This window comes from Channa argus, chromosome 19, assembly GCF_033026475.1.
Source record: "Channa argus isolate prfri chromosome 19, Channa argus male v1.0, whole genome shotgun sequence".
Classification (NCBI taxonomy): Eukaryota; Metazoa; Chordata; class Actinopteri; order Anabantiformes; family Channidae; genus Channa; species Channa argus.
In genome coordinates, this window is record NC_090215.1 from 16,836,247 (window position 1) to 16,862,552 (window position 26,306).

The following is a 26,306-nucleotide window of genomic DNA, read 5'->3' on the forward strand; positions in this document are numbered from 1 at the left end:
TTTTACCACCTGCAAATATCAAGGAAAAGCTTCTCTATAAAAACAGAGAATAATCTGGGCAGGGACTGGCTTGGCTGTGTGTGCGCGCGAGTGGAGGTCCACAGGCTCTTCCTCCACTGAGCCTGACACACAGCACAGACCACAGTGAACAAGCAGATGAACTGCAGCTTCTCTCTGCACGGCTTCACAAACCATTTACAGGTAAACATCTGCAGACTTAAGATTTTATTCTCACAGATTCAAGAAAAGCTCAAAAGAAAAACAACCAAGGTTGCTAGTGCATGTTGGAGCTGATATGTATCCACTTAAGTTACTCATTCAGAGTAAAGAATAGTTATGTTGATTTAATATTTAAAAATCAGAATGTGTACAATGGGGATGCTTGTTTGTTTAGGAAGGCAAAATGAAACAGCTGGTCTGCCTCAATATTCTCCTCTTCCTCTTTGTCTTTCATCTGTCTGGTAAGTTTCTTTTTATGTCTGTAAATCATACTGCAAAATTCAACTGCTCCCAACATGAACAGTTACTATTTTTTATTTTTGAGGTTTAGTTGATTTATACAGTAAAAACATGTTGGATTAAGTCGTAACACCAGGTTTAGTACATGCATGTACAAATCTTATTGAAAATATATGAAATTCATGTGTAAATCTCCAAGATGTGTCTTTGGTCAGTGTGTGCACAAAGAGGCCACTGTGGGATGGTGAATTCCTCTTGCTTTAGTATGTGTGTGTGAATGGTCAGCACTAATATTTGAGGAGGGAGCAGATATCCTGCCACCCTCTGGGAGAAAGCTCAGTTTTCAGTTTTTCTGACCTGAATCCTGGCTTTGTAAATGGAAAGTCACAGAATATTTGGAATGTTAATTTTCTTCTCTTTCCCCTCTCTCCTACTTCTCACAGAGGCCAGAGTGATCCCAGAAGGAGGTACTGTTTTTAAATAGCACATTTTGTTTTTAATACTTCTAAAAGTAGAAGCAAAACTGAAAATGCTTCACAAACAGTTTTCTCTCATCCTTATTATTTTAACCACTTCGTAACTCAGTAAACGAATTTAATTCAACAATAAATAACTATCTCAACAGAACAGGTTTCACAACACTGAGTTTAGTTGTCCCACTGTGTGCGTTTTAGTGCCATATGATGAACCACCAGCTGTTCCCTACTGGCCCTACTCCACCTCTGACTTCTGGAACTACGTTGAATACTTCAAATCGATCGGTGCCTACAACCAAGTCAATGAAATGGCCCGTGCATTCTTTGCCCAGCAACCAATCGGAGACACCCTGGGATATGGGACTATTGAGGGACATGGACACTGAGAGGGACTGAAAGAGCCAGGAGAGAAGGAATAGGGCAGAGAGAAAAATATCCTAAGTAAAAGAATGCATTTACTTTGACAGGAAGAGGAAAAAGAAAGGAATAGCCAATCCAAAATGTTTTTTCTTTTTCAAGTATATCACAGTTTGTAGTAGAGCCACACATAGAATACAAGTAACCCTATAGTCGGATTGTAAAATATCTTTATGCCGCAAAAAATAAAACATATCATAAACATGTGATGATGTACTGTAAAATCAAGTAAAAACCAATAAATTCTTTTCAATGTAAACTAAATTTCTCTCATTCCTATTTTCATATCCTCCCTTCTTTATCTTTTGAAAGACCTGGTCATTACTACAAAAAAGAACTTTGTGATTACAAAGTTAATACCAGTGTCTATACTAAAATATCATATAAAATTGTAAAAAATAAATAAATCATATCATAATGTACAGCTATTGTTAACGTCAATAAATATGCCTTATTCTGTATATTTTGTCTTTGATAAATTTTCCACTATTTTCATTGACTGTTTTAAATGGTGTAAGCAGAGCTTTATATATACATTATTTATTATATTAATGTATCATGTTAGTCTACTTGGATTATATTTAGTGCACATCATTATTTTTTGTCAAAGTTAGGGATTTATTATTTCGGACTGTATTAGATCAGATTGTAACAACTTATTGGTACAAGTTATTCCAGAAAGATTTTATTTAGTCAGCTACCTACATTTAATTAAATTGAAGTTATTATGTAGAAATATGTTTTATTCTTCGTATCGTTAAAACGAGCTGGGATAGGCTCCAGCCCTCCCCCCAGGATAAGCGGTGAAAGATGATGGACGTATGTACGGATATTGTTAAAACGAATTCCCTTCATTTGTTATGGAGGAAACTGCCGGTATAGTTGCGTAACGTATAAAGCGGAACCACTGCGACAAATCGGAAATGACAGACGAACACAATTCTTCTTTGCACACAGTTGCTTTGTTTACGGATGCTGAGGAGCTAGCCGGCCTGACTAGCACAGACACACAGTTTGAACATTTTAACTAACTGCTGCTGAAGATCTACTAAAACACAATGAAACCGGCGGTGGACGAGATGTTTCCTGAAGGAGCGGGTCCGTACGTGGATTTAGATGAGGTTGGTTAAGTTGAAATAACGCCACAATCATTCTGGCTAACGTTAGCTAACGCAGCGTCACATCAACGGCTCGTTTTGATTAAAAACAATAAATCGTTTTTACATCTTAAGTATGCCACAGTTTTTTATTCAATCGTTCAATTTATCTTAGTCTTTAAATTATGTAATTTATCCAAGTTATTGACATTTCTGCCAGGCAGTTTCCCCTGGACAGGCGCTTTCAGCTTTGTTAGGTCTAACTACCTGCATCTCCGTCTTCCCTTGGTTTTACAATAAACAGTGATACAGTCCTATCAAATGCTAGATACAGAGGAGCAGCTGTCTCTGTAATTGAAAACTGCATATCGTATACAATCAATTCTACCATTTCTTTTATTATTTTAGAGCTGCAGCTAATGACTTAGCTGACAAATGGTATTGTTTTCACGATTATCTGTTTAGTCTAGAAAGTGAGACTTTATTTGCCAGTTTACACAGAGTCTGACTGATACAGCACAGAGAAATTGAATTTGAGAGGAGAAGAAACTGAACCCCCAACAGCTTGTAATAAGTAGAACATAAAGTACAAAATTGTATTTAAAGCACAGCTATATTTGCAGAATAGTGAGGTATGCTCATTGTGTACCATAATTATGCTACATACTACAGAGTTCAGGTGATTGGGTCTGTAGTAATGAACACAGTCACTATTCCCTTCAGTTCACCACCATGTAAAAGAAAAGAACTTTATTTTATATAAGAAAGTGGAACCAGCAAACAATTTTGATTGAAATTACTTATCAAAATAGCTCATCAGTTTTCTTTTAATGAAATAATTCTGTACTTGTTGCTTACTTTAATGCCAAGTAATGTGTGTGCCATTAAACTGTATTGTTGTGTGTTAACAGGCAGGAGGCAGTGGTGGGCTTTTAATGGATCTGGCAGCCAATGAAAAAGCAGTGCACTCTGATTTCTTTAATGGTATGAGACTCAAAATGATTTTCCTGCACCATCACTACACCCCCGTTTTTCTGTGGCCACATTTCTAAAACTAACATTAATATTTTTATATTTTATAAATACAAAGTGAAAAAGTTAATGTCTCAAGGGCAATTTGGGTAAGCAAACCATTATGATTTGTTTCCACCTGTAAACCTTGTTTAATCACCAACCTGTGGAGTTTGCGACATCATTGGCAGTGAATACCTGCATTTAGATTTTCTAAACATTGCCGTATTATGAAGATATCTGCATCATGTAAATCAGCAAGCCTGTTTCGTCTAATGATTAGTGAAGTGTAGAATTAAGACAAACTTGCTTAATAGACCATGAATTGTCGTCATTGAAATCTGAACAAAAGTTTGTTAACATTAACTTAAATGTTATTAAATTATACCAACGTTGCTTCAGTAAAATGGCATAAGGAGAAAAAAGGTTTTATTGTGGGCAACTAAAGTAGTGCAAGCATGTTATACACTGTCTTCTCAATTTAACCATCAGAAATCCTGTTTTTATCCCATAAACACATACAGAGAAGATTCAGAAAAATCTACGCTAATCTCTTTCGTCGTGCAGCGTCGGCTGGAGGCAAAACAATTAAGGCTCAGCTGCACATGACCTAGAAAGAAAAGAGCTGATTGTTAAAAAGTGGGGAATGAAAGGAAAAAGAAGAAAAGGGAAAAGAGAAGGGGAGGACGGTACAGTGAGTTTATAGCTGCTGTCAGACTGCAACTCTGTGGGACACCTCGCCAGTCAGCTGCTTTAAAAATGCACACACTCCTTGTTAACACCGTTAAGACATACAGCCAATGAATTCTCATGTGTGCCACGTTATAGCTCGTGGTACTAACAGCCACTGAGTCCCATAAGGGCCCTTAATGTTAATAATGTATGCACTCACAGTTTTGTATTCCCAAATTCATTCGGAAAGATACAACTAGTACACATGGTATGAAAACTTGACTTCAAATCAGTCAGTGCTTTTAACCCTGTTAGTGATGTGGCTCTGTTTCATCTTTGCCCTCCAGCCCTATTTTATTTGTAAGTACATGTTGGTAGTAAGCATGGTCTGAATGAGAAACTGTCTCACATAATATAAAATGCTTTGTTACTAAGGAAGGGGATCAAAAGCAGTTTATAAATTTAGACAGTGACAAATTCACTGATTGATTCCGAATCGCTTATCACATCTTATTCCTATTTCATTTAGGTAGTTACTGAAGACTGAAGGACCTAATGAAAGGAAAGGCCTGAATAATGGCAGCTGCACAGTTATGCGTGTTTCCTGAATTGATCACTTAAAAAATAAATAAATAAATAAATAAATAAGTCAAAGGTCTAATTGGCTCAGAAGGCTAAAATAAACAGTTTTTAGTGCAGACTAATGTTCACAACTCTGAAAGTGAGATGAGCAGCCACAAACATGAAATTACACAACAGCTGTAGTCTTCTGTACTTTAAAACATGTATACTCAAAAAATACTGACCAATAAGACAAGTTTGCTACAAAAACTGCCACCCTTTAGGTGCCTGTTAAACTACAGACACACACAGTCATAACCATGGTGTTGCAGAGTACACTAACCACACAACAGCCAAACGTTTCATTTTAGCTGTTGCTAAATTTACATGAAATATCTATGGTTTATCTGATCGAGTGGCATCAGTATTTGTCATTTTAACCAGTGACAGTTGGTTGAACGAACAGCCTGCTGCTACATACAGTATTAATTACTTCAGTGATCAAAGTACTCTAATGAAATTCCATAACCTTAATTTATCATATTGATAATTTTTTAAAGCTTGAGACAAAACTGCAACCCTGCCTCTGTCTTTTTAGGAGTGACTTTACTCTTTACAGATATGTGCTATACATTTTAAAGCATAATCAGCTGAGAATGGAGGAATTTTTGGGACCAATTTTGACACTGTTCTTTTCTCTCCATTTGCTTTTTCTGTGCAGACTTTGAGGATCTGTTTGATGACGATGACCTGCAGTGAAAACAGCACCCAACATCTGTGTGATTCTGAAAGCATGTATAGAAAAAAGGAAATCATAGAAACGGGTTTATTCTGACTGCAAGTTCCCTCATTTGTACAGCCCCTATTCATACATGTCGCTCAACATGACACTGAAATAAAGTCTTTTTTGTTTTTACACACAAAACATCAAAGTGAACCAGGTGTCTGAATTCTGGAAGCCCCTTACATTCCAGCTTTAGAGAAAATTATGAGTAGGGTTTTGGCATTGTCGTGTTTGAATCTGCTCCTGGCTGGATTGTAGGTTTTTGGGTTTGCTAACACCTGTTAGCAAACGTAATTACATATAAGATACAGTGGTAACTTGACCTCTAAATGTTGGGGCATGATGGGGCAGGAAAGGGGCTGCAAATATGTGGAATGCTATTTAAAAAAAAAAATAAAACATTTAAGCAAAGAAACTGTTCAGGTACAGACTCTAAAATGTTTTGCTGACAGGTCAGATGTAATAGGGCCTATATCTGTAGAGAGTCAAGTACAAATAAAAGGATTTTTATATTCCTGTCATTTTAGAATTACATCTCGTTTCCCATAAATTATTAGCATCTAAAAAGGGGATGAGGGCGGCTTAGTGCAGTAGGTTACAGTTCGGAGGTAAATGACCTGCACTTATATAATGCTTTTCTACCTGTTCGGTACCCAAAGCATTTTACACTGCTTCTCATTCACCCCTTCACACTCACCCACACTGATGGGGGAGCTGCCATGCAGATGGCCTTTACTCACCGGGAGCAACCAAGTCTTCAGTGACACGTCGACATGGGAAAGGAGGAGCCGGGGATCAAACCAACAACCCTGGGATTGGTGGACAGCTGCTCCACCACAGTGGCCCCAAGCAGCACTATAATGTCAAAAGTGTGTACAAACACAAATTACACCCATAAGTAATTATATAATCAGTTTTACAGTACTATTGGGTGATAAGGCCTTGCTCACAGTTGGTGTTCCAGTTTCAAATTCAGACTTTAGCAATATTTATGTAAATCCAACTACAGTCAGTAAGTTGTTTGCTAATGCTATCAAAACATTTTACTCAAACCACACTCCTTTAATCTTGATAAAAGCAATTTAGCAAAATTTCTAACAGTTAAGCTCTTAAAAGACACATTTCCTTCCAAGAGTTAAAAAAAATCTGTACTGTAAATATTATGGATACTCTAACATTTTCAGAATTGTAATTTTTTACTAGGAGTATGCTTCATCTTAAGGTAGAAAGGTACCATTATTCTCCTAATCATTCAGAGAATTTTAATTATTTATGGCAGCTTCCTATTTAGTTTCACTTCATAATGAGGACAACCTGATTTGCTGAGTACAAAGGGGGACAGCTGGACTTCTAAGATCAGTAGCCTGTTGTAGCTTAGCCTTGCAAAAATATCTGGACGATTTTTAGGGGGTTGGGGTGGCTACCTGATAACTAATAATAATAATAATAATAATAATAATTATAATAATAATTCATTTTATTTATAAAACATTATTTATTTATAAAACACTTTACATTGCAAAGTGACACATAACACATAACTGTGCAGCAAGAAAGCTAATAGTTTAGTAATGAATATTTACTTTTACAAAGGAAAAAAATATGCTCTGTTTTTGTTTCTTAAAAAGAGGTTGCTCACAGTGAGACCCTGGATAAAAAGAAGTTTAACAAGGTACTAAACATGGGCTATGATTTAAAAATGTGCTTTAGTGCACATAAAATATGGACATAAAGAGGTTAAGTCTCTGTGTCTAAATGGAAGCTGGCAGGAGGTCTGGTGTTCACATGACTGTTTGCCAAAATCTAAATGGAATAGAATAAAAGCCCTTTCTTACTGAGCCACAACTAAAAAGTTTTACAAAACAAATTTCCCCTTTCTGGGTTAAATCACTTTTGGTGTGAAAAAGAAGATATTTTCTTTTAAAGTGAAAATAAACAGAATAAAATGTCTGAATAAACTAATTAAACCTTCACTGACTCTGGCCTGGTCACAAAAATGATAGAACTACGGAGTGTCTCAGTTAAATTACAGGTGAATCAAGTCAGATGTGCTGATACTGCATCATATATGACATATCACTGTGTGTGTGTGTGTGTGTGTGTGTGTGTGTTAGGCTGGCATGCCCAAACACACTTAAACTGAGGCGGAAACTGTATATTATCAAATTCCTCCATGTGCATACCAGCTGTCCCCTGTATGTGTTCAGGTTTAGACAGAAGCTGTGGTCTCATTGTGGTCTCTGAAAGTGCTTATGTGGCACCTTTGCCCCCCCTTTATTATTCCCTGATGTTCTTTGTCTTCCTTCCCCGTGTTTGTCCTCCTGGGAAATAACTGTTACATCCCCAAAACAGGTCCAGAGTCTGATTACAGCCTTAAATACTGTATGACTCCTACAAATATCTATCAATCATGAAGTGCTTTATAATAAAAAAACTAAAGTAAGGCAAGTTATTATCTATTTTTCCACGTCTCAGTCTTTCCTTCAAGCCCTCCCACCTTCTCTCTTTTCCTGTCTTTAATTACATTATATCTGATTGGCTGGAACTTTCTCAAAGTTTTACACTTTCTGACCAATCAGGCACTTTGTTACAGTGGCCAGTGACCGCCTCAGGTGCCCCTGTGTGTATGTGTGTGTATGTGAGTGAGTGTTAATAAATACATGTTGTACATGTGTGTGTCAGAAAAGACAGGCTCGCTTTAAAACCTTGTGGGATCTCTATGTCAGGGCACTTTGTCTTAAGGGCAGCAGGGACAGGGTGCAGCAGGAATATCCATCTCCCACACACATATACACACACACTTGGTGGGCATTTGAGTCCATTTCTGGATTTGCCAGACACGGCAAAAAGATAACCACAGGTAAGACACCAAACAGCACTTTTGTATTTGTTTACTTCAGTAGATTTAGGTGCCTACCAGGGGATTCAAGTTCAAGTTGCAGTCAAGGCTGACTGCTGGAAAATACCTGTTTTGGTGGCTTTAACCAAAAGTGTGGATGGTTGGAGTGTTGGTTTAAAACCTCCAAATCAGAGTCCACCTCACCAGCTCTCTGGGTAATGCTGAAGTACAGGTCTGGAGTGTCAAGTTGTAACTGAAGTGAAAGTCTAACATCTTCCAGTGATTTATAAGCTTTGTCCACACTACCGACTGCAGCTTCATGTAAAGCTCCTTTTCCAAGCAGATATTTTTCAAAAAAAATGCAGCTGTGGGGAAATTTGTTGTAGTAGCTTGAATAGTGAGTAAGTTTTTTCATCTTTATAAAATCTTTTAGCATAACTCATGACAGGTTAACAATATCTGTCCACTGGCTGAAGGAGATTTTTTTTTTTAGCAAAGCTTTGTACTAACAAATCGTGATGGAATGCGTCACGTTAAACTTGTGTCTTTGGTATCAGCAGGAGAGGAGGTCACGTAATGGCCGGGCAAAGAAGAACCAGTTTCTCTGGTGTGTTCATCACCATTCTGCTGGTTGTGATGCTGCTGCCTGGTCAGTACATAATGGAGACAGGGTTGTCAAATATGTCACCCCCTGTATGTTTATTTTGTAGTAAATAGTATATATATGTATAAACACTGCTTTCAGGATTAACTGAAACCTAAACTATGTAACTTCTGGTGGTGGTTTAGGTACTCTAAGAAAAAATAGCAGTATTACACTGTAAATATAGGCTACTTTATTTCAAGGAAATGTTGAAGAGCCTATTTCACAAGTTTCAAAAGTAAATGCAAAAAAACAAAAGGTACTGTGTTAATGTAGAGATGGAGTTGATTTTAAGTATTTTAATGCTGTTGGAAGACTGCAGCTAATGGTTATTTTCATTGTTAAACAATTATTTTTTTAGTAATTGAGTAACTTATTAAAGTGACTATAAAATTGTTACTGTAATTCTACATGAGATTTCAGTTCTCAAAACTTTGGAGTATTAATTTTCTGTTGATTAAACCAATAACTTGTTTCAGGCCAAGATGAATTTATGGAAATGAAACAGGAGCATTTCAGGTTTTGCTGATTACAATAGTGGAGAATGAATTTACTGAGCAATACATTGTACTACAGTCAATTAAAACTAGATTATAATATTTAGGAATTTGTTGATACAGACACGAGTAATTTTCTTACCTTACTTCAAAGTCCTCATCCTTTAGAGTTTCACAGCCAAACAAACAACCCAAAATAAAAACATGTTTTTGTAGGTAATGAATTATGAACTAGTGATAGTTCAAACTATATTATATACTATAATGCATGTAATTCTGAGTGATCACGCATGTAAAGTCTTCATCAGTATCTACAGCTCTTAAATAAAAGTTCAAAAAAAAAAAAAAATCAAAAGTACCTATTTTAGCTCTTTCAAAATTACAGTCTTTTTCATGATGCACAAAATTATTCATATAACACTATTCTGTCCCATATTTTAACATATGTACTGTATTTGCTTCTTCTTGTTCTCAAACCTTTTTTTTGGACATACAGCTTTACAATCACAAGGTTGCTGAGTTATAGACTCTGAAGTTTTAAGTTAGATGGTCTCTAACATTCAGGTTATGGAGTCACGTCATTGCAACACTTGCTAAGAGTAACTCCCATGTTTGATATTCATCTTAATCTGACCCAGTTAACATTGCCTGGTCATGTATCATCTATATTGCAGGTTACAGCTCCACCACAATTTTCCACATGGCATGTTTACAAAGGGGCAATAAAGCTCAAAGGCACATATTTATGTGTTTTGTCAAATTGTTAAAAGGAAGGCAAAGTAGCAGGAGTAGTAATTTCTTTCATCATTTCTGCTCTTGTAAAAAAATGTGTACCTGTCAGCATCACCTCCTCCTCCTCTTCCTTCTTAAAGCTCTGTTCTTTCCAGATGTGCCAGACACTTTTTATAAGCTCATTAAAAAAAAAACAAAAAAAAAACAATACAGCAGATACACTGACTCAAGCAGCATCATTTAGACAAGTTCTCCTCCTCTTCCTCCTCCTCCACATTGCTAAATCACCTTGGGTCACATTCACTTTTTTCGCTACCCATCTTCTGTGACCTTGTGCACCACAGTGCAGTCTTGATTTCACCATCAAAGATTATCAAAACTTTAATCAGGAGATTGATGTTTACCCAGTTCTGACATGTACCTGGAATTACCCCCTCTGGATCTCTCTTTTAAAGCCCTCTTCTGTTCAGCTCTTATTCCATCCATTTCCTGCTATTCCTCTCTCTCTGTAAGGCATCAACAACTTTATCTTGTGAAGATGAAAGAAGGCAATCCGCTGGTTCCCCAGCCGCATGGGTTCAAACAGGGCACATATGTACACATGCAGACGCACACACAAGTGCACACACAGCTCTTTGAAAACACAGCATGGAGTTTGCTCTTATAGGCTCACCTATAAAATCTACAAAGTGCTGCAAACACCAGTGCTTCAGGCAAAGCCAATTACCTCTGTACTCTTTAATGAACACTATCTGCCTGTAGGTGTTTGAGGTTTAATGTCCTATTATCATTGAGAGACTGCACAAGTTTCAAATGTCAGAATAGATGAAGTAAGCAATTTGCAGAAAAATAAATAAATAAATAATAATAATAATAATAATAATAATAATAATAATAATAATAATAATCTTGACTTTTTGATTTTACATCCGTTTCTGTTTTTCTCGGTTTACCTTTGTAGCATTCCTGTCTGCTGGACCAGTCGTTCAAAAAGCCAAAGAAGATGGTAAGTACGTGGTTTTTTTTTTTACTTATCACATACACACGTATTGATGCTTGTTTTTAAAAAGCACAAAGTGGCCATTTTCCAGGGCTGGAAACTACAAGTTGCTGGAAAGTCCTTGCATTTGGTGTCTAAGTGAGAACAGAAGCCCTGCGATTAAACAGTGCTTTCCCATTTCTTTTCTGTCCCTCAGCAGGAGAAAGTATCCAGGAAAAGGCGGCTGCCGACGCATTACACAGACGGCTGATCCGCAACCGCAGGAACATCAGCTGGTACAAACAGCACTCTGACTTCTGGAATTGGTACAAGTACTTCACTGACAATGGCAACCAAGAGGCAGTGAGTAACACAGACTAAAAAAATAATAATTTATTTCTAGTTTGAAATAAAACCTTAAAGTGGTTTTTCACTTACAGTATTTTATTATTAAATAAACACGTTTTTTTTATAAAGAATATTTAGATTTTCGGACCACATGTAGGCATTTAATGGGGAGTGGATTTCAGAAAAACTGTCCTTTACTTATCTTATCAGTACATAAAGTGCTGTACACTGCTTCTCTTTCACCCATTCAAACACTGATGCAGCTGGTCTGCATTAACTTGGGGTTCATTGTCTGTTCAGTCTCAAAGGCCCTTGTGACAGTAGAAGACAGGAATCAAACCAACAATCTTGGAATTTAAGAACTACTTCTCTAGCTCCTGAACCACAGTTGCTGATAACATTTACAAGTACTACTGCACTAGGGAAACATTGTAGTTTACTGCAATAAATCCATTTTAAAAGATACACTTGGTATCTTTTAAAGCTTAATTTTTAATACAAAAAGATTTTGTGTGGGGGACCACCTTTAATGGCTGACATTTGTACCATACTCAGTATCTGAATCAACTCCACATTAAACCCTCCGCTTTCCCCCCTCAGGTTCAGGAGTTGGATCGCATCTATCTGGCCTACCTTCAGAACAAAAACCGTGCAGAGGGACGACGCTCCTACAAGGCCTACCTGCGCCACCTGGGGGAGATTTACAAGTCTTGTGCTGATTCTGATGACCCCAGTTGTGTGGCATCCTATACCAGCAGGCCTAAACCTAAACCTGAGCCCCCAAGAGTAGCACCACCAAAGACTTGTGATCCCACCAAGGATGCATATTGTCTGTATGCTGCTTTAGTCCAGGGGAAAAGTCCCTACCTGCCTCTGGTGCTCCCTGCTGCCACTCCTGCCCCGGCCCCAGCCAAGGCACCATCCCCCATGTATGTCCGCTCTGCTGCACCAGCCAAGGAACCACAGTCTGGGTATTATTACTTCTCCCCATCTGCAGTGCCTTTCCTTTCCAAGGTATCCCGTTTTATTCTGCATTTAGACGTTACTCAAAACTATTCACAATACCACAGTATATTATATAAATTACTTTAACCAAATTAAATTAGAATACTCTTATTCTCTGCCTCTATTTTCCACATTTCAGGAACAGAAAGCTGAGCTGCTGCGCATCTGCTCCTCTGATGATGTGGACTGTCTGCAGTACCACCTGAGAGCAGCTTATGGGTACACACCCTCTGCTGGGTCCCTACCTTCCTACGCCCACCTCGGCTGTGACCCTAAGAAAGACCCTACATGCAAAGCCAAACTTGTGCAGAAAGCCCCCTCTGGTCTCTACCGGCAGTACCCCAATTGTGATCCCCTTCGGGATCCCCTCTGTGCCTATGCTGCCTCTTTTATGGTATGCTTTATTTCAATATGTATAAATTGATCTGTTTTTTTATGTTTATTTGCATCTATACATTCACTTATATGTCTTAATTTTATTTACCTGCGATGTTTTCCCCCAGGCAACGCGTTCCCCTAACCTCCATGCACCTACTGGCCCTGGATCCTGCAACCCTATTTTTGAAGAAGGCTGCAATCCTCTTACTGCCACTAGATTTGCCACCCCTCCAGAGTCATACAAAAATGAGGGAACAGACGAGGCTGCTGCTAGTCGTGCTGCCCCTCCTGCTGCTGAGCAGTACAATGACCCGTATGCCATGTATAGAGATGCTCATGCTAATGGTAATAGAGTTACCGATCCTTATGCTATGTACCGCCAGGCTAGCGCGCCAGTTTCTCCTACAGCTAGTGATCCATTTGCAATTCTGCGCCGATACATGGCACAAGCTCATGGTCATGATCAATATTCTCCCCACATGGAGGCCACTCCAGAATCCAGCCAAAATTATCCGTTCTCTGCCGCCACGCATCGCCGTGGACCTCCCACACCCAGGCAGCAGTACCCTTTTTCACATTCCAATTACGAGGTGCCCACCATGGAAGAACGGCACCCTCTGGGCCCCCCAGGTAAAACCAAAGAGGGTTATGACTGTTTCATTGGTTATGATCGTGAATGCTACCCTGTGAAGCCAAATGAGCCCCGTTCTGGAGTACACCGCAGCATACCCTACTCTGCTGAGGCCTACGAGCCCCACGTCAATTCTGATGGCACACGAAATGGAGTTTTGGAGCCAGCTAACCCACACTGCGACCCAGAGTATGATCGTGACTGCCGCCTGCGTCGCTATGAGCCTGAGCAGGCCCACACCAAGGTCCAGCCAGAGCATCGTGCTGAGGAGGACCACAACCAGGAGGCAGCAGAGAGCGAGCAGCATCTGGAACAGCAGGAACAGGAGCAGTACGAGTCAGACCCCTACCAGAGCGGCCAGGAGGAGCCTCACATGTCCTTCCAGCCAGAGTCACAGGGTATGCCCAGTCTGCAGGACATACTGAGGAGTTACGGAGATCAGTACCCCGATCAGGATGATCACAGAGCTTATGCAGATGACTACCGCAAGAAATAAACATGCTAATATACATGCATGCAGATGGACATTAATACACGCAGTCCTGCACGCGCAACTAGTCCAAACTGAACTAGATGCGAGACACGAGAAGTCTATGGACCCAGTGAACAAGTACAAGCATGTACATCCAACCATGGCTTCCAGCTGCAGGAAGACACTCAGAATGCCAAGGGTGCTCCAGCAATGTTTTCATCTCTTTAGCTGCTTCCGATCTGTTCTGCTTGGGCCTATTGCTTTTACTTTAAACTGCAAACCTCCTCAGTACATTCAAATGTGTTTTGACTTCACTTTTCTCAGCTTTGTTTCTGTATCTATACATCTCACATTTTGAAATTTGTTTATTGCTTTTTGATAGTGACAGAATATGTAAAGAATTTTTTCCAATGAATGTTCTAATAAAAAGCTCTAGAAAGCCAATTTTGTATTTTATTTACTGAAAGCTGATATTTTGGCAATCACTCAACCCCCTAACTTTTACAGCCACCTCTGCATTCCACTTCCACCTCCGTTTTCTGGAGATTGTGTGGAGTGCTGGAAGTAAAAGCACTGCCTTACACCTGACAAAAGCAAAGCTATGTGCATATAACAGGCAGATGCTGATGTTTTCTTAGCATTCTGACCATGTTGCCATGGTCCTTGTGCATTTTAATAAATGTTATATATGCTATAACATTTGTGCTTTAAATTAGATACAGATGTATTGTTAAGACAATGCAGACAATGCACATGTAACTATATCTGTAATTTGAATAAAAAAAACTTTGCAACAAAGCAAGCGTATAGCTGAGCCAAAAAACAATATGCATTAATTAAAAAGCGTTTACTGCATTTATAGTTTAAAATGTATGTAGGGGAAGGGTAGATGGGAGACCTGGCCAGAATCTCACACTGAACACACATCTAATTAAAACAAGAATACAAAGTGAAAAGGGGAGCACGATTAAAAACCACACGTACACACATGCATAAAACCACAAAAGAAAATAAAGCGTGACCACCCCTTCTACTCACAGGGGCTTGTCTTTTGTTTCATTGCCCCTCCGCTCTCATCTGACTTCATCTTACAGCTTCTCTCAGTCTGCTCAAAACAGACACAGTTTGACTTTATTGATCCAAAAGCCCTCAAAACACATTGAGAATTCAGAGCAACAGCTATTCAGTTGTCCAGAGGGAAGTCCTAATTTTGTTCAGACAGAAAACTTCAGCTGTGTTCAAAAGAAATCCCACATCAAATCACACACCATCAGGGATAGTGGCTCACTCTTGAAGAAGTGAAACTGGGAACCAAAAAATACCTATAAAAAATAAGGTAAGGCAAGTAGAGCTGAAATGTGCAGATGTACTGAACATCAATTACATAAAAAAATCCAAATATCACAACGTTTACATTCATTCCCACTCCCAGGCGTAGTGACAATGAATCTTGGTCACACAAAAACCTGAAAATAAAACATTGGAAAAAGTGTGCAAAATCTTGTGAAACTATAATGACCTAATGTTAATAAGGGTGCAAAACCACTATGAGAGCATCCTAAAAGAAAACTACATCAAAATGACGTGCAGCATCTCCACCACCCAGAGTATAGTAGTAGGAGAGCACACCATCACGAATTACACCTTCCCTGCATAAATCCTAACTTATGTGATTAATGATATCATAGAGGTAAAAGGTTTTAAATGGCTGCATCATTCATAGATTTTATGTCAAAATAAGTAATAAATGCACCGTCCTTTCTGACAAAAGTTATTATTTATTGATAAGTTAATCAAAAGATGTACCGGGTAATCAAAAAATAATCAATAATGTCAGTCTTCAAGGGAATAAAAAGGGTAAGAGGGAGGAGAATAACACGTTTTTAGTTCACTGCCAGAAATGGCGGTTCAACCTTTAAGGCAGCAGAGATACAGATACTGACACTGAGTGCAGCTGATAAAATTTGGGCAAGTTTAGAAAAGCTAAAAACTAATTTGATGCAAATTGTATCTAGGAATAGCACCATGGGAATTTTTGGAGATTTTTGGTTTCTGTCCAATTTGAAGATTTTTTTGGGGAGAGTTTTATCTGCTGTACAGATTCTGTGATATCATATTACAATAACCAACATAAACTAAATTTCACTTGATAAGTCTTAGCTGCTGATGACTTCTGCATTTGCTCCTCTTATGTGTAGCTGTAAATGGTACAATAAAGGCCAATAAAAATATTAAACACTAAACGCAAGTACAAAAAAGTTAAAAAGTTTTTCAAAAAGATTAACTTTGGTTAAACACCTTGAAGGAACCACGCAACATATGATTACGTAAAGTTTGTTTTCCCAACACCTGGAATATTTGCATTTCCACATACTGTATGTCAGTGAGATTTTATAGTTTCTCAAACTATAAAAAACAAAATTATCTGGAAAACACGATGAAAATATGATTTTTTTTTCTGCTTATTTGATGTGTTAATTGGATGAAAAGCGCAGTGTGCCCATAGGTTCACAAAGAATTGCTGCATTTTGTTCGCTCTTCATTTAATTGTTTTCAATTATTTCTGTATAATTTGTGTATGTATGAATACAAAATGATAAAGGTTGTTCTAAAACGACACACAGACCTGGAAGCCAAATAAATATTAGTGTTTTGATAACGTGACTAAACACAAAGGGACATTAGCGAAGACAGCTAGCTTAGTTTGTTGTCTTCACCGATTCAGGGAAGACTGGCAACAGATTAGCTAGTACATTTAAAAAAAGAACATTTGGTCATAAATCAGCCAGGACACACACTACACTGATTAAAGGTAAAACATTACAACACACAGCGATATTAGTTCCCAATTTTTAGCAAGTGTGAGTCAGTCATTTCTTACCATTTCTGTTGTCTCTGGACATCCACCTGTTGAACACCTTCAGTCCATCCAAACAAAATAAATAAGGAAATGTTTCGCAGCTTTTAGTCCCACCCAGCGGCATCTTTGCGTAAAATCTATAAATCCACAAAACTCCACATTTTACTTTTGTTGGTTTTCTGCTTGTTTACTCCCATTGAGTGTATTTTCTTTTTAAGCTAAACCGCGGTTGCGTTTGTATCCGGGCATATTGTCCTGAAAAGAAAAAGCCCACGCGCAAGTTTTTCAGTCAATAATTGGCCAGTGAGTGACCGATTGAACCAATCGCAGCCACCAAAAGTAGCAGTGCCAACCTATCAGCCAATCATATCTCTATACAACGGTGACTGACAGATTGTTTAGCTAATGAAATTATTATTATTTTCTACTTTAAACCACAATTTTAAAGGTACAATAAAGGCGTCATAATACCACGATCAGGCATAACATTATGACCGCCTGTACATTTTAATGCAATCCAATACAGACTTTTGAAAGGTTATAATTTCGCAGTTTTTAGGTTAAAATTGTCAGAAAGGTAATAATTTTACTATGTGTTTAATATTGAGGTCGAAGTGAGTGGTGGATTTGTACTAACGTTCATTATAAGAAGAGGAGGTTCTAATGTTTTGGCCTCCCTTTTGAAATAAATAAGGTGGCCAAAACATTAGAACCACCTGTGTTTTGATTTTCAGTTTCACCACAGCAGAGACACAGCATATCAAATTAAAGATCTAATCTGTATTATTCTCCATCAGAGTTGATTTTAACAACTTACGGGCCAAACAAAACAAAAGGTGTGCAGGTGTGCTTATACTATAAATTTTAATTGAGCACCCGCAGAGGTGGAAAAGAGTGTGATTCTTCTGTTTTTATTTATTTGGTCGTCTTCATTATGAATCTGGCTGTGGCTCCGCTTGATTAAGTCCTTTTCATGTTAATCTGCTCACTGTAGGAGAACCCCTCTGCACTTTCATTTGCTCTGACAAAATTTCCGCTGCAAGTGAACTCGTGACTGCACATTATTGATCTTTCTCCGTTCCAATCCCAGGGCTGCCCACTGTCGTCTGTTCTTCACTCTGTTTTTTTCTGATCTCCTTTTAAAAAGATATTGTGCCTCTATGAAATTAACCTGCTGATAAAAATCTGAAAACACAACAGTGCCTGCAGTTCATCTTGCTACAAAACCAAAGCAGTGTTCAGTGGGATTCATAACACCAGATTAAACTCTCCCTTCGTGTTAGTTTAAAGTCTCTTGACATATTTTTCGAGAGAACAAGATAGACATCACAGCATGGTAAAAAGAAATAATATGTCCAAGAGCCTTGCCAGTGCATCTTGATCTCTGCGTTCAAACTCGTGCTTTGCCAAATGCAATAAAATGAAAAGAATTGAAGGAAGATAGAATGTGACAAACTCCAACAAAGTGAGTTAAGAGTGGTCTCATCTGTGTGCATGTGTGTGTGTGTGTGCGTTTGTGTGTGAGAAAGAAAAGCTCGCTCTTAAATATATCTGAGTCAGCTTGCCCCCAGCTGCTGACAAAGTCATACCCCCTGCAGTGTATCACACACACGTGCACATTCATTACTGTCAGGACTCCCTCTTGTGGTTGCTGAAGTTCAAGAGAGGATGAGGTTGTGCTGATGCTGTCAACAAGAGTCAAAGTTAACACACTGTCAAACTAATCACTGCACATCCTTTACACCTCCGTCTTGTCATTAGCTTGTTCGCTTCACAACAGGACATTTACACTCCTGCACTTCACAGATGATATCATTTCTGTAATTGAGTAAATACTAATAATCACAAATGTTTAGTTTGAGCCAGTCTAGTGTTTAGTCTGGCTTCAACAGACTAGCACTGTAGTTTTTATTGGCATTTCATACATTGAAATATAAAATGGTTATTAAAGAAAATAACTATCACAAACATTATAGTTTGACACAGACAAAGAGAAGCAGGCTTGGTTGATATTTTACTTCCAAGTATAAAAACATGTTATTAAACTGCTATTTCTGGACAAAAGAAGAAAACTCTGTAGTATGAACAGACGATAAATCTGATCAAATTTGTAGGAAAAGGGTTTACATTTTGTGAAATTTTGTAAACACTCTTTAGATGTGAGTTCTGGGAATCTTCTGTTTTCTGGCATAATAATAATAATAATAATAATAATAATAATAATAATAATGATGATAATAATGATAATAATGATAATAATGATAATAATAATAATAATAATATAGCACTCATAAACCGCATATAAATATTTCATTTATATGTGGTTCATTTTAGGAATCTATAATGTAATTGCAATTAGATCAGATTAGGTGTATTCAGAGTAATTAGAACTGTGGTCCAAGCCCGGTAGAAATTGGGGAGGGTTGCAACAGGAAGGGGATGCGGCGTAAAAACTGTCAAATAAACATGCGGACAATGAAAAATTACTCACTGCAGAGGTTCTGGGCCAGTAGGTAACTGCTCCACATGCTGGTAGTCTCACTGGGTCGCTATCAAGAGACTGTATGGGCCGCTATGTCATTTGGGTTGGGCCCAAAAAAACACGTACTTATGGCTAAGCCATAGGCAAAGAAACAAGAATATTAGGGGGTGAAACACCCAAACAATAATGGAATAAACTGGCTCTAGAATCTGGCTCTAACACTTCATTAAAACTGGTCCCATGCTCTTAAATTAAAAGTGGGAGAACAAATTTAAAAGATATTCTTATGGCAAACGACATAAGAAACAAACAAACAAAAAATACTGGCCGTATCAAAATAGATCCTCAACATGATGGACAGCTAGAAATGACTCACAATGGCATCACCCAAGAGAAGGTGTTGCTTCTGTCACTTTGTATTCAGAGCTCTCAAATGGCACCAGATGGGAAAAAGCTGCAGGGGGGTCCAGCTCTGCTCTGATTTCTGATTACTGATCCTAAAATTAGCAAGAACCAGTCAACAAAACAAAGCAAGGAAGAGGCATAAAATTAATAAGAAAAAATAACCCCAAAATAGAACCCTTTTGAACACAGTTATTACAGTTGTGAATAGGGTTTCTGAAAGGTAAAGTAGATTTGAACATGACTCCTTTGATCTTTTACACTTTAGAACAGGGTTTCTACAGGTTGCTTTTTTTAATTTATTTTATTGTAATTTGTGAAGCTTTGAGCTGCATTTTATCTTTGAATGATGCTAGAAAAAACCTGTGACTGTTACTGTACATAGATTGATCTGTACTCACACAAAGAGGTCTATTTACAGACTATTTACTGATCTGCATCCTGGTGTTGGCCAATCGCATCTGTCCAGGAAATCCAGCAAAAGCACTTCAATATAGTTTTAAAAGTATGTAGCTGGTTAAGTCGTAGCAAGTCTGACTAGTTAATTATTTTCAAAACAAGTATTCAGTTCCTCATTGATTCCACTTCCCTTTCGACACTTTAATAAATTGTTCCCCCAAAATACAAATCTTTGACAGCTGTTTATTGTGTTTGTACAGTAAGAAGGAATTTTTCTTGGGTGGGTACATACTTAAGATATTGGATCTTTTCTCTTTCCACTTGGGTCAATGAGTTTCTTCTTACTTCCTGAGGAAACAAAAAATGTTTTAAACAAGGACAAGGGAGAGAAAACTGTGCTGAAGAATGACTTATCATTGTGAAGCAGAGTCGCTCACAGACAAGAAAAACATGAACTAATTTCAAACCAAATTTACATAAAAATTACCATTAATTACTTCGAGATTTTTTTTGTATGTTGGAAACAATTATACAATCCACATGCAGACATTATTATGTAAATGCAATTGTGTTTCTGTTCCCCCTTTGAGACATATACAATTCTTCAGGTTAATGGGACTTGGAAAATAAAGAAATGAGTGTGGGCGTTTTTGAAAGCCAAAAAACCACACAAACAGTCAAAGGACTGTACATGGAATTTTCCGGAAGTCGTACCCAAACTTTACCTTAAAGCATCCTATAACTTAACTATTGGGGACTTCATCTTTTGTGCCCAAAAAGCAGATGAGTCCCTACAATGTCACATGTTCTCACAGCATGAGTAATATAATAAGAACACAAACACACACGCCCGTATTAGTTTGTCCTATGAGTTTTGTCCCCATTCAAAAGTTTCCCCACTCTTGTTTTCTCCTCTCTCTGCATTGTGTACCTTGCCAACTAGTTTGATGCTGTTCCGCATATCGCTTGAGGGTCACGGCTCTCAGAGGCAAGCTGCACAGAGTGGTCGCCTGGCAACAACAGTCGACGTGTTGTGGCGGCAACCTTGGTGTGATAGATGTCCCCGCCTCCCGCTGTCATCTTAGTGCTCCTCAGGCGTTTATCCTGCTATCCTGTGCTGTGAGCTCTCATTCATCATCCTGCTGCTCAAAGCGGGCACATTGCTTACTAACAGGACAACTAATTAAATATTAATCACTTTTAAAACAGCCTGTGTGTTACTGGAAGTTTTTTTTTTACTTCGTACAAGACAAGGTTGGTAATGATGGACATCCAAATTTTCTATCCTGTAAGCTGTGGACATTTAAATTGAAGAAAAGTAAGGGAACGATCAGAAAATGTAATCTGAAGGGCCATGAAAGTGAAGCATTCTAATGAAATCTCTCTGTGTATGCCTTTAAAACTTTCCGTGTTTTGGCCATGAAGCTGCCATCTGGAGCCATGATGCCTCAGGTTTGTGTGATTGTGTGTGTGCACATCTGAGGGGGAGAGCAGATGTTAAAAACAGCAACAGATGTCTCCTCCGCCCCTCTCTCCTGAGGCCTTTAACATTTAACCCTTGCACAAGATAAAAAGCACCAGACAGTGAACGATATACCTTTTGCCTACAAGGCACTGTAAGCATTTTTCTTACGAAAATGGCCTTCAGTTCTCGATTCTGTTTAATCATGGATGGATTTGTGAAAGAGCCTATTAAAAATGACAATACCAAGTCTAAATCTACAATAAAGACTCAATAACTGAAAACAGACAAAATGATACAGAATTACCTATAACTTTTTTTTGACTAAAATGTCAAAAAATAGACAAAAAATTATCCCAAGCAAAAACAAAACATACTAAAATAGACACAAAAACAACAGACGTCAAATGATGAAAAAATAATAATTTAGTTATTACATATCGTGTGGCTGAGTTTGATACTGAACAAAACATTTGATGGATTGGTTAAACTTTTATTTAAAAACAGTAACATTTCTTGTATAATTTCAGTATCAGTGGATTTACTCACATATGCAAAAATGATTTTTGGATGTTTGTCACAGAGTTTCTTAGTCAATTACTCCTATAAACTAGGGTATTGTATGTGTATTGGCAGGGGTCATGTTCTAGCATTTGCGATTTGATGGTGTTGTAAGCAATGCAATATATTGAGATTTTTTAATAACTAGTTTTTAAAAAGAGTTTCCTTTTGTAAAATCAGCAGCAGAAAATCAGTACCACAAAACATAATATTGCAATGTGTGTATCAATATTTTTCCCACCTACAAAATGTCACTTGACTTTTAAGGGAACTGGTAAAGCCAGAATAAAGGAAAACATAATTCCTCATCTAATTTCATAAAACTATGCTGCGCTGAGAACAAACTGAGAGTAGTTATCTCTGATTTGTGTTCATTTGAATGGAGGAGGAGGAGAAGCCAAATCTCAAATGTTTGCTTGTGTTTAAAGCGCCAATAAAACAGATCAAATGGCTGCAGGAAACGTTTTAAGGAAAAGAATATGTGCTAGTGTTTGCCAATTTCCTGCTACTGTGAAAAGAGCTGTGAAAAAGTACAAGTCTACTAGCACAGTGTTAGTCTGACAGTTATGCAACATTCAACTCTCAGTATCGTTTTCAACAGCCCATGCTGATGTTTGACATTCATTACGTTGTTGCTCCTGTACAAAATATACAGAAACGTTTGTTTTGCATTTTAAAATGAACCTTTTTCATTTCACATATACACACTGAAACAGCAAATAGAATGGCTTGGTCTTTTCTGTGGTCATTTGATGCCATTCATTAACCCATGTGCTGGAAACTTAGCAGTGCGTTGAATTTGAGACTAGAGTGCGTGATAAATTGGCCTCATACATTCAGGCTGCAGAACGATTTCTCTCTGCAAATGAAGAAGTGACCTTGTTAGTATTCATTTGCTTTTCATTGCTTTTTCCACATATCACATTTGTCATAAAGCAACATTTTTTATCAGCCACAAACTAACAAAACAATTGTTTCGTAGTTTATTAGAAGTATATTAGCTGTTAAAATTTCATTACACGAGTATTCAGAGTGGGTGTTTCAACGAGCAGGCATTTTAGTTGGTCCCCTAGCAAGGTAGACTGGATTGTGATAAAAGCCCGGGGGAAGTCAAAGACCATAATCCTCACAGACCCCTTCCCCTCTCTGAGGTTCATCGACAGCCTTCTCTCGACCTCCACCACTGCTTCCCCGTCACCTGGCCTGAATGCTGCCTTCTTCTCCTTCAGGATTGCTTTAATATCTTTGGGGAGCAGCAGACAGTTTTTGTTGCTACACAGATGTCGACACAAAAGTTGATGTAATCTGCCAGTCCATCGGTGTCCCCACCGTGTGTCTCACAGAGTGTCTTCCAATCCGTGACCTCTTGAACAATTGAATACATCAGGTGCAGTGTTTTCTTCCCCCCTGGTGTGACAATCCGCATTACTGTGTGAAGGTGGGGAGGGTCTTGGTGAGAGTTGCATGATTGAAGTCACCAGAGATCAAGAAGAGGGCGTCAGGAAGTCGGGTCTGAAGTGCGGCTGTGACCAAATGTATGAAATACACCAAAAGAAGATGAGCAACTGCAACAGGCTGCTGTGAAAATGCTGCCAGCTCTGCTTGCACCTGTGCACACTTGACATTTAGTAAAAAAAATGTCCTTTCTGTTTTTTTAAATGACTCCCATGGATCATGGTCAATTACATAATTGCTTTTTGAAAAACCTCAAGCAAGCTACCGTTGCTGTTTGCTCAGAAGTGCTACAGATGATTGTTCAGTGCGGAGGAAAATTTCTGTTCAGTTATGCCCTTTTCAGAAAAAGCTCAAGACAGCATACCCCACTGAATGTAATGTATGGCCATGCCCAGACTGACAGTCTGAGGTATCACATGTTTAAATTATGTGTCATTATCTTGTTGATGTTAATATTTTTTTCCCATCTGTTTGACGCCGTTCGATATGCCAAAAATAAAAATCTCACTTAGAAAAGTGAGCAGGAATCTTGTACAGCCTATATCAGAAGTGGCATAATTAGTCTTTGACGGTTTTCCCCACAGGATCCATCACAGTCCAGCTGAGCACAGCTTGCCGTTTCTTTTTCATAGCCTTTGTTTGCCAAGATCTTCTCAGTTGGTAAAAGCATCTAACCTGTGATAAAGACACTCGATTGTGTTACTTTCTGTAAAATGTGTGCAGCGGCACTCTCACTGTCCCTAAATAATGCAAATTAGAAGCATTTACTGTAAAGTAAAGCACATATGAGAGTTACACACAAACAAAATGCAAAACACTGACTTAGCATTGAGAAGCCAGACAGGTGCAAAGGTTTTGCAGGTAATCAATAAATATTTATATGTTTCATTAGTTGAAGCTCCGCTGCTTAAGTTTTTAAAAACATTTCCTCTTCAGCAGCATTGTACCTTTTGTGCCATAGTTTGCTCATTCATATTGTCCTGGCGTCCTCGTTGTCTGTTTGTCAGTGTATTTGCTTCTTGAGCAGTCGTCCATCTTTTGTTAGCACATTTCTGTTAGACACACAAAGTTAGCAAAAAAGAGAGTAGGCAGAGAGGACAAAGACAGGGAACGACTGAATTCAGTCAAGGATATTGGTGAGAATGTTTTTATGAAGTGAGGATGAGCAGCATCATGTGTCTTCATCACTGTGATCAGCCACGGGATGGAGGGAAGGACAAAGTTGAGAGATGATGGATGGAAATGAATGGTACAATAATAAACAAGGGCCACGTGGCTCCACGTGTGCTCATGTTGCATTGTACGGCCAGGTGTAGATCCGAGTGTGGTCCTGTGTGTGTGCGCGCAACGGAGAGCAATTTGCAGTAATGAGAATTGTCATTACTCAACATGCCCCTTTGACTTTTCCCTTGGGAGCTCATTCAGAGCTGCTAAAAATAAAAGACAAATACAAATGAGTGAATTAATGCATGTGCATGATTTACTGGGTGAGCTGCAGACTAGCAACACGTTGCCTCTACAGCAAAGAGGAATTAGATGTATGCAGTGCCAAAGGGACCACACTTTGTCTGATTGTTAAGCCATTTGGTGACATAACCTTATTTAATCTACATTTATATTGTTCTATCAAGGCTAATGCACAGTGGGGTTTGTCAGTGCAGCTCATGCACTGTGGAAATCTATAGTGTTTTTCAAATATCCTGTATAATATATGATATCATATAAAAATGCTCATTTTGTATTTATTACACAAATGAACATGCTTTGACTGCTTCGAGTCTGAAACAGACTGCAATAATATCCACATAATAATATCCAATATTAAGCCACCTAAACCTTGTCTTTATGGTTTGATTACCTAACCAGATTGGTTTTCCTAAATAGATATAAAGGTCACATTTATTCTCGTCTATGGTTGAGTGAAAACACAAAAGAGAAGATTTATTAGTCGGAGAGACGGATGCTGGGAGGAGGAGTTGAAAGCATGAAAAGCAAAATAAAATTGTGGATGAATACATAACCACTTACTGTACCTGAAACTGATTGTGGCATAAGATCTCATTAAAATATATGATCAGGTCATTAAATAATACGTGTGCATGATTTAAATTTATAGTACAGTATACAAGTTATTGTCTCCACATGTGTTTGAGCTGGTTAGTTTTATTTATGGTTTACTTTTGGCCGATTTCCAGCACATAACCCTGTTCGTCAATCCAAAGCTAAAGCTCCGACTCAAAGAATCAATTTTCTTCCTTCTCAAACCATCAATCAGCAGCCTTGTCTGAGTGAGCTTCAGATATCCCTGCCAATCTGGATCTCATCCCCTGCTCTTCCTACGTGAAAGGTCAACACTCAACCGTTTTACCCATTATTTTTGAGTTATTTTGTGGGTTTGTACTTCAGTGGTCAAAACGTACTAAATGGAAATTAAAGTAATGTGTACTGTCCGTTCAGCCTCAGTTCTTAATAAATGGCTTCAACAACAGTTGCATTTTTGTCCTTAAAAGTTTTTTATTATTTGATAATTTTGATCAAATCATATCATGACTTTTTTCTTTTTACAAACAACAATACATGTTTTTGTGCTGCACAGGAGCTGATCCCAACTGTCTTAGGACATAAAATTGTGTCCACCCTGTCTCAGAGCTTGCTAAAATCCAAGCTGTTTCCCTGACAGTGCA

The 26,306-nt window shown here is 38.2% G+C and overlaps 3 protein-coding genes across 4 annotated transcripts; all 3 read left to right on the plus strand.

Moving 5' to 3' along the window:
* Nucleotides 1–43: 43 nt before the first annotated feature.
* Nucleotides 44–1,616, plus strand: otos (otospiralin). The gene is made up of 4 exons (XM_067486937.1): nt 44–201; nt 395–461; nt 903–926; nt 1,134–1,616. The coding sequence occupies exons 1-4, from the start codon at nt 157–159 to the stop codon at nt 1,319–1,321; spliced, it is 324 nt and encodes a 107-aa protein (XP_067343038.1). The 5' UTR covers nt 44–156; the 3' UTR covers nt 1,322–1,616.
* Nucleotides 1,617–2,277: 661 nt separating this feature from the next.
* On the plus strand, nt 2,278–5,892 carry cops9 (COP9 signalosome subunit 9). The gene is made up of 3 exons (XM_067486836.1): nt 2,278–2,473; nt 3,361–3,433; nt 5,415–5,892. Exons 1-3 carry the CDS (start codon nt 2,411–2,413, stop codon nt 5,450–5,452), a joined length of 174 nt encoding a protein of 57 aa, XP_067342937.1. The 5' UTR covers nt 2,278–2,410; the 3' UTR covers nt 5,453–5,892.
* A 2,255-nt stretch (nt 5,893–8,147) lies between these two features.
* On the plus strand, nt 8,148–14,445 carry and1 (actinodin1). Of its 2 annotated transcripts, none has more exons than XM_067486834.1 (7): nt 8,148–8,337; nt 8,874–8,965; nt 11,150–11,194; nt 11,385–11,530; nt 12,116–12,529; nt 12,660–12,914; nt 13,024–14,445. In XM_067486834.1, the coding sequence occupies exons 2-7, from the start codon at nt 8,893–8,895 to the stop codon at nt 14,023–14,025; spliced, it is 1,935 nt and encodes a 644-aa protein (XP_067342935.1). In that variant the 5' UTR covers nt 8,148–8,337; nt 8,874–8,892; the 3' UTR covers nt 14,026–14,445. The 2 variants fall into 2 exon arrangements, with proteins under 2 accessions (XP_067342935.1, XP_067342936.1); XM_067486835.1 differs by having other exon boundaries at nt 8,877–8,965.
* Nucleotides 14,446–26,306: the final 11,861 nt, after the last annotated feature.